Source organism: Myotis davidii, unplaced genomic scaffold (assembly GCF_000327345.1).
Source record: "Myotis davidii unplaced genomic scaffold, ASM32734v1 scaffold27, whole genome shotgun sequence".
NCBI lineage: Eukaryota > Metazoa > Chordata > Mammalia > Chiroptera > Vespertilionidae > Myotis > Myotis davidii.
In genome coordinates this window covers 3006474-3015772 of record NW_006297821.1, presented here as the reverse complement: position 1 = coordinate 3015772, position 9299 = coordinate 3006474, and the positions used below count along the sequence as shown (strand labels likewise).

At 37.3% G+C, this 9299-nt stretch overlaps 1 protein-coding gene across 9 annotated transcripts in view; it reads right to left on the bottom strand.

The window, feature by feature from the left end:
- The window catches only part of VPS8 (VPS8, CORVET complex subunit), a 251894-nt gene that overhangs the window by 231575 nt on the left and 11020 nt on the right, over nucleotides 1-9299 (bottom strand). For all 9 annotated transcript variants that reach the window (XR_001515545.1, XM_006773641.2, XM_006773642.2 and 6 more), the window contains 2 exons: nucleotides 3175-3420; nucleotides 2324-2392 (listed from right to left, as the gene is read on the bottom strand). Coding sequence is in view for 8 of the 9 variants with exons in the window: in XM_006773641.2 (XP_006773704.1) it covers nucleotides 2324-2392; nucleotides 3175-3327 (222 nt within the window). In the remaining variant the exon portion in view is untranslated. Of the gene's footprint in view, nucleotides 1-2323; nucleotides 2393-3174; nucleotides 3421-9299 lie in introns of those variants that run through there.

Genomic DNA, 9299 nt, shown 5'->3' with positions numbered 1-9299 from the left:
AGGTTCGATTCCAGTCAAGGGCATGTACTTTGGTTGCGGGCACATCCCCAGTAAGAGGTGTGCAGGAAGCAGCTGATTGATGTTTCTCTCTCATCAATGTTTCTAACTCTCTATCCCTCTCTCTTCCTCTCTGTAAAAAACCAATAAAAATACATTTAAAAAAAAACAAAAACCAAAAAACCCAAAAAGGACCAATTAGAAATGAAGGATACCCTAACTGAATTAAAAAATAATTTACAGGGATTTGACAGTAGAGTAGAGGATTACAAGAATCAAATCATTGATTTGGAATATGAGGAAGCAAAAAACACCCAATCAGAAGAGCAAGAAGAAAAAAGAATAAAAAGTATAAAGACAGTATAAGGAGTCTCTGGGACAACTTCAAGTATACCAACATTCACATCCTGGGGGTGTCAGAAGAGAGGAAGCAACAAATTCAAAACCTATTTGAAAAAATAATGACAGAAAACTTCCATTACCTGGTGAAAAAAAATAGACATACAAGTCCAGGAAGCACAGAGAGTTCCAAGCAAGATGAACCCAAAGAGACCCACACCAAGACACATCATAATTAAAATGCCAAAGGTTAAAGACAAAGAGAGAATCTTAAAAGCAGCAAGAGAAAAACAGTTACTTATAAGGGAGCACCAATACGAGTGTCAGCTAATTTCTGAACACTGTAGGCCAGAAGAGAGTGATAAGAAATAATCAAAGTGATGAAAAGCAAAAACGTACAACCAAGATTACTCTACCCAGCAAAGCTATCATTTAGAATTTAAGGTCAGATAAAGAGTTTCAGAAACAAGAAAAAGCTAAAGGACCTCATCTCCACCAAACCAGTATTACATAAAATGCTAAAGAGTCTTCTTTAAGAAGAAGGTCAAAAATATGAATAATAAAATGGCAATAAATACATATCTATCAACAATTGAATCTAAAAATCAAAATAAACAAACAAGGAGTCTAATGAACAAAATAAACTGGTGAATAAAATTGAACCAGAGACCTGGAAACATGGAACAGACTGACAAATCTTAGAGGGAAGATTGTGTGTGTGTTTGTGTGTGTGTGTGGGGGGGGGAGGGCGGAATTCACCAAAGAACGTATATGCATGCATACATGCATTGCCCATGGACATAAACAATAAATAGGGTGGTGAAGGCCTGGGACAGGGTGGGATTTAGGTGGAGTGATGCAATGGGGGGACGGGGGGGGTGTAATGGGGGGGAACATCTGTAATGCTCTCAACAATAAAAAGTTTTCTTTTAAAGTAACAGCAATATCAACTAATATAAAAATAGAAATAAAAGTCATGTGAGAAAAATGAAAGATACAATTCACAAAGAAAGTAGTTCCCATCCTATAATAAAGTGTTGGCTATTACCCTAAAAGTAGTATACGGAAAGAAATAATAAAGACCAAGGCCCAACTCACTCAGAGCTGTGGGATCAGTGGGCATTTATGTTGGGGAAACTTTGCATCATTATTGTGTTTTTAGAAAACACAACCAAGGATCTGAAATAGATTTATACATTAAATAATAGAAGCTAAAACCTTCAAGGGAAGTCTTAAGCAAGTTTGTAAAAGATCAAGAAGACTGAGTTGAAGAATTGTCAGCAGATGCAGGGTATATTTCACAAACATGTACTTCCACAAAGTTCCTTTACAAAGTCTTTATATCGCTAATTCAGATAAGGATAACATCATTTCAAAAGTCTGAGAAACTTTTTAATAGACTTAGTACTCATAAGATAAATTATGGAGTTTGTTTTTTCTTTATATAGAAGGATGATGAGGCACATTGCAAGGCTGCAGATGCTCTTTAATATCAGAGGACGAGCTATTTGAATATCACTGGTAGCGATAATGTTATCAAAACATAATACAAATCTCAAAAGTGATAAGAGTTTAGTATTTCAGCTCACTTAATAAAACATTTTTTTTAAATCCACCAAGTATAGGAGGCATTGTACTGGGCACAAAGACGACCAAGACATGGCTTCTGCCCTTAAAAAGCTCACAATCTAGATCAGCACTGTCCAACAGAACTTTCTGCAAAGATAGAAATAGTTTGCTTCTCTGCTGTTCACTATAGTAACCACTAGCTACATGTGGAGTACTGAGCACTTGAAATGTGTCTTGTACAACTGAGGAATTGAATTTTTAATTCTTGTTTAACTATAATTAATGTAAATTTAAAATGCCACATGTGGCTACTGGTTCCCACACTGGACAGTGCAGATATTGATATATACTAGTATACTATAACTAATCTAGTAGTATTATAATCAATACCATAAAATGATCACTAATATATACTTACCTCATTTAGTATGCTTTCTAATGTTGGAGGAGTATCAACTTGAGGAATATCAAACTCCTTGTCATCAATCTAAATAGAGAAAAGAAATTAATGCTCACACAATGATGCTTTCCCTCTTACAATCATGTGTTTTAATTAATTTTGAACCATTAATTAAGAGACACACCTACTACCAAACTGATCACACAGAAAGCAACTCAATAAAAATCCATGGTAATAAAGATTAGGTCAAAAGACTACAAAATTGTTTCCTTTCCCATCCACCTATCAGTGATTATAAAGTGCAAATATGCACTGACTACACCATCCTGACAGCCCTTTCCAGAAAGCTTCTGTTGAAGGACTTTGGCATCTACTTTCTTAGATATGACAAAACAGCATGTTTTACGACAATTCTTAATTTTCTAAGTTTAGACATAAGTCATATAAGCTATATATACAAAGGTCTGACATTGTATTTGTTAGTCATTTCATAAATGATGGTGAGATTAACTAGGTCAAACAATTTGTCATTAAATATTCTCATGGGGGGTGGGGGTGGGAATTACTATGTAAGAATTCTAAACCTACCACTAGCTCTATGATCTTAAGTCATTTAATATAGTGGCACTTCAGTTTCTTCTTTCATAAAATGGATTGTCAGAGTATTGTAAAGCTCAAATGAGAACATGTAATAAAGTATTTCATAAACTAAAATGAACTATACAGATGAAGAGTGATAGTATCTCATAAAACTGTATACAGACTCTTATTAATCCATGCAAAAATGATAGATTTAAAGTCTTTGATTATAAAGTACAATCTAATCAAATTCCTGTCGAATTCATCACTTAACAAAAGTTGAATTTTACCAAATCATTTTTGAACTCCAGTTCCTTGTCCAGATCTATGTAGGAGAATTTCGAAAGTGAAGCTTCTAGATTGAAAGATTTATTCAGTTCTTCTTCAGTAGTCTTGGCACAGAGGCTCTGTTCCACATTTTCATGGTCTGGTTCGTTTTCCATATTTACTTTTAAGAACTGTATTCAGTCAATCCAAGCAAGTTATTGTTTGTTTGTTTTTCTGGCCTTAAATCATGATGACCTGAATGATGATCTCTTTTCAAAAAAGAAAATAATATGTTGTTTAGATTTCCTCAACTGGACATTCTGAAGACTTACTTGATCAGGCTTTTGGGAAACTTAGTCATCTGATTATAAGCAAAGGGAAATCAAAACTGGGATATGAGGTATGATATGGAGCTGGGCTTCTATGGGAGCATAAAGGAAGAACATCTAACTCAGGAGTCTAGGAAGGGACCCACCACCCGAAGTCCTAAGTCTGGTGATAGTGACAGACTTGGGATAAACGCAGTAACCAGACCTGGTATTAATTAGATTTATGTTCCTAAGAGCATAAGGACAAACTGTTGCCAAAAGCTACAATTAACCCTTTCATCACATTCTTAAACCTCAGAGTAGATCTCCAATTCCTCTGTAGATAAGCTGATAGACCAAGTTTTTCACTGGCATCTACACAGGGCCACAGATCCCTCAGGGAGCTTTGGGTAGACACAAAGAGCCCAAAATGAATAGCTAGTCACTTAATGTGATACTAGTAAATCGAAGGGTTAAGATCTATCAGGGTAGGTAACAATTTTGCTGAAATAAAATAATTCCACAACCAACTAGAGATTTCTAGAAAGAAAGCCAGTCATACAGAAACATGGATATTTTCAGGGAAAACTGAAATACTTTTTTTTAAAAAAGTGTGCACTTTTTTTTTTTTGTAGATTTCACAGCACTAAATAATACAATGCTATATCAAAAAGAAACAGATGGCCAGGCTGGCGTCGCTCAGTGGTTGAGCGTCAACCTATGAACCAGGAGGTCACGGTTCAATTACCAGACAGGGCACATGCCTGGGTTGCGGGCTTAATCCCCAGTAGGGGGTGTGCAGGAGACAGCCAATCAGTGATTCTTGCTCATCACTAACGTTTCTATCTCTCTCTCTCTCTCTGAAATCAATAAAAATATATTTTTTTAAAAAGAAACAGATAATTTTGTTTATTCACAAAATTGTCTAGCACGCAATTATCTGCAAAATTTCTAGAAAACTAAAAATATAGCCAGGAAAAAGTAATTATAGGTATAGAGATTAAATTTACTTTTAAATGTTTTTAGTTTGTTATAATTAGACTCCAATTGACCAAACTTTTAAAAATCCATCACTTAGCTCTACCTGCTTAGAATAAAGAAATAAAAATATGAAAACAGAAACAATGCCATAGTAATAATGATAATAAAAACAATTCTCCCCACCAAACTCCTCTTACTCTTACTCTTGCCTTCACGTTAGTGAAGTAAAGGCAAAAGTAAGAAAAAAGAGCTGACAACCGCTGAGCCATTGAAAGAGCTAATTTTTTAAAGGGAATAGAGCATGTTGTTGTTTTTTAAATACATAACATGCCCAAAATACAAAATGTTATCTAACTGGGCTCATTTTTTTGTTTAATTAGGCTCATTTTTTATTTTCTTTATTTTATTTTTTCCATCACCATTAATTCCCCATGTTCCCATACTTACAATTAATTTCACTTCCTTCAGTGTTTCAGTTTTGTCACACTAAAAAAATTAATATCTACTATGTGTATGACTCATGAAGACTGTTTTTTTAAGGGCTGAAACCAATTTTTTCTAGCTAGTACATTTGGCATATTATCAAATACAGACTAATTTCTTTCACATGCCACAGAAGATAGACTCTAAGGCTTTTATAAAACACATGCTATTAAATATATTCCTAAAAGACATAATTGAGGGTACTCTGTATCTGGCAACATTAGAAAGTATCCTTCCAATCTCAGTTACTAAATGTACTGCTTCTTTTGCAATGAGCCAAATATGGTAGCAATATTAGCAATATTATATGCCTTTCTTCAAAGAAAACTGAGCTAGCTCATGAAAAGTTACTTCTTAATAAAGTTCACTCTTGTTTGTACCACCTAGCAAAAATTATTACAATTAGTCAAAGAATGTTTGCAAACATGCACAATTAAATTTATATTCAGTGATTCCTCAGGAAAGTTACTGAGATTTATTCATATGTGTATACTAGAGGCCTAGTGCACAAAATTCATACACAGGGGGGATGGGGGTCCCTCAGCCTGGCCTGCACCCTCTCGCAATCCAGGATCGCTGGCTCCTAATCTCTCGCCTGCCTGCCTGGTGGCCCCTAACCACTCGCCTGCCTGCTTGATTGCCACTAACCACTCACCTGCCTGCCTGATCACCCCTAACTGCTTCTGCCTACCTGCCTGATCACCCCTAACCACTCTGCCTGCCTGCCTGATTGCCCCTAGCTGCTCACCTGACTGCCTGCCTGATGGCCCCTAACCGCTTGCCTGATCACCCTTAACCACTCTGCTTGGCTGCCTGATTGCCCTTAACCACTCGCCAGCCTGCCTAATCACCCCTAACCACTCTACCTGCCTGATCGCAACTGCTCACCTGTCTGCCTGATCGCCCCTAACCACTTGCCTGACTGCCTGATCACTTCTAACCACTTACCTACCTGCCTGATCGCCCCTAACCTCTCGCCTGCCTGACTGATTGCCCCTAACTGCTCACTTGCCTCCCTGATCGCCCCTAACCATTCTGCCTGCCTGTCTGATCACCCCTAACTGCTCGCCTGCCTGCCTGATAGCCCCTAACCGCCTCTGCCTCGACCCCACCCCCACCGCCACAGCTTCATCTGGAAGTACGTCCAGAATGACATCGGAAGGTCATTCAGCTGTCCGGTCTAATTAGCATATTACGCTTTTATTATTATAGAAACACGCACTTAAATAGTAGAAGACCATAGAGAGAAAAAGAAAGCTTTTATATAAATTATCAATAACCTACAATGTTTCATTCTTTGCATTTGTCTTTCTAAAATAACTGAGAAAAGAGAACAACTTTTTTCTAGTTCTTTTTATATCTCCTATCTGGAATTAGAGGCTCACAGAACTGCTCAGTCAGCATCTCTGAACACCAATAAAAGAACATCGTCCTGCCATGCTACCCTACTTCATTTCCAACCTTCACCTCACTGAGCTCCGGTGATTGATGTGATGTGGTAGCAAAGTGAAAAGAACACAAGTCAAAGGGTCAATTAAAATCAGGCTTGAATCTAGACTTTACCAGTTCCTACCGGTAACCTTGGTCAATCTGTCTATCCTTTTGGAGCCTGTCTATTTCTACATCTGTAAGATGAACTTTACTGAGGCTCTTTGTGTTCTTTACACAGAGCAGCACCCCTTGTTCTGGAACGGGCTCCTTCAAACCATGTGGTTCTTGTGGAGGCCGCCAATCAAAAATCTCAGAGGAAAGGCGTGGGAGGGTAGATGGCTGGATGGGATAAGATCAACCAAAGAACTTGTATGCATATATGCATAACCCATGGACACAGACAATAGGAGGTGAAGGCCTGGAGCAGAGGAGGCTAGAAGGGATCAATGGGGGGTTGGGCGGGGGGGACACATCTGTAATACTTTCAATAAAGATTTAATTTAAAAAATTAAAATAAAATAAAAAATTAAATCCCCTACTAATAGAGATTGCCTAAAGTAACCAGAGTCCTTCACCGGGATTCATTAAAATGGAACTGGTGAGAAAGATCCATTGCCATTGTTCTCTAAACCAGTGATTCTCAACCTTCTGGCCCTTTAAATACAGTTCCTCATGTTGTGACTCAACCATAAAATTATTTTCGTTGCTACTTCATAACTGTAATGTTGCTACTGTTATGAATTGTAATGTAAATATCTGATATGCAGGATGGTCTTAGGCGAACCCTGTGAAAGGGTCATTCAACCACCAAAGGGGTCGCAACCCACAGGTTGAGAACCGCTGCTTTAAACAATGAGTAATAAGGCTGGGCAGCACCTCTCCCTGCCTCACCCTATTCTGCAGAAAAGGAGATCATTTATTCAGTACATATCAACCAAACACCTACTATGCATCTGTTACTGGAAATCTACCTCTACAGACACAATTTACATTCTAGGTTCAGATTCTCTAGCAAGAATTAAATCAACCCACAAACACAAGCAGGAAAGAAGAGGAAAGTGTGTCCTGATATCATTCAAGTCGCAAGTTTCCAATTTTCTATGAAGTTAGCTCTGGAAGTTTGGATACATAAGCCAAAATACTCTCCCGATTTTCTTTTTTTTGGTCACTTACAATTGAGAGTCCTGACTCCTAGGAATGCAACTACCTATTTTGCAAGAATAAATGATACAGTGACTGTAAAACATTTAAAATAATGCTTGGACACAGAATAGGCTTTCAAGAAATATTAGCTATTATCATTTAAAATTTCCTCAAAAATCTCCAAATTCTTTTAAAGTTAAAGACCCTGAAACAAGAGCCAATATTTTGTTATGATGTAGCCCACACTAAGCTATCAAAAGAATACCTTATCAGAAGGATATGCTTCTAATATAATATTAGAAGTTTATTCATGAGATGAGCTGTGGGGTTTTGCCTAAGACTAGCACAGCCTCCAGCAAAGTGACACGCACACTAGATAAAAACTTAATTATGATAAGTATCTTATACTACTAACTCATTCTAAAATTATGGCTTTTTTTACATCAACGTCCTCTTTTGTCACTAACCAGCAGTTTTTCCTTTCTTTATGTCAATAAATGTTTCCAGCCCAAATACTCGTAGAACTGCTGAATCAAAAGATCACAATGCTCATTTTTTTTTAAAAAAAAGAGTTCACCAGAGCAGCTTCTATAAACTTTTTAGAAACTGAGTGTGCCTGAACCTACCTGTCATAGGCAGAATAACAGTGCCCAGTGATGCCCTTTCTAATCCCCAGAACCTCTGACTGTTACGTGTCAAAAGGGATCTGCAGTTTTGATTAAATTCGGATTTTGAGTTGGGATATTTTCCTGGATTATCTGGTGGGCCCAATGGAATCACAAGGGTCTTTAGCGACGGAAAAGGGAGGCAGAAGAATGTGCCAGAGGATGAGATGTGACAACAGAAGATGCTATATTGTAGGCTTTGAAGATGAAGGAAGGGTGCCAGAAGACAAGGAATTCACTCAGTCTTTAGAAGCTGCAAAAGACAAGTAGGGGATTCTCTCCTGGAACCTCCAGAAGAACCCAGCCCTGCCACAGCTTGAATTTAGCCTACGAAGACTGGTGCTGGATCTGTGAATCACAGAACTGGACAGTAATAAATCTATGTTTTAAGCTACTAAATTTGTGGCAATCTGTCACATTAACAATAGGGAACAAATATACTAATAAATTTCAATTATTTGTTAGTAACATCTTCAACATTCTGAAATACTAACCCATCCCTTGTTACTTGGTGTTGCCCAAATATTCATTGAGCAAGCTTTTCATTTCAATATGCAGAACAATGGTGAAATGCTTAATATATGACACTTAATATTACACACTTGATGCTGATACTGTCTTCAGAAAACACTTAAGTGCTATCTCAGTGCGGAGGTTGGCAATAAACTACTGATAATTTCCTCTTGAAATACAATTCTACAACTAGTTCTTCACCTAATCATTGGGTAATCTAGTGTTTTTATCATTCTTAAGGCAATGCAATGCCAGACAGTTTCTGCAGACAACATGACAGATAACCTCAACTGTCTTAGTCAAATTAATATGACAGGAAATGTATGTCACAGAATCATGATCTCATGATCACCCAGAATGTTGTCCTCTTCTGAGTGCTGATAAACTAATATTTTAATAGTTCTGACTTAAAATTATCTGACACCTTGGGAGCTCATACAACTTAACAAAAGGAAGATAAACAATCTAATCAAAAATGGGCAAAGGACCTAAATAGACACTTTTCGAAAGTGGACATACAGAAAGCCAAGAGACATATGAAAAAATGCTCAAAGTCACTAATCATCCGAGAGATGCAAATCAAAATGACAATGAGGTACCATCTCACACCTGTCAGAATGGCTA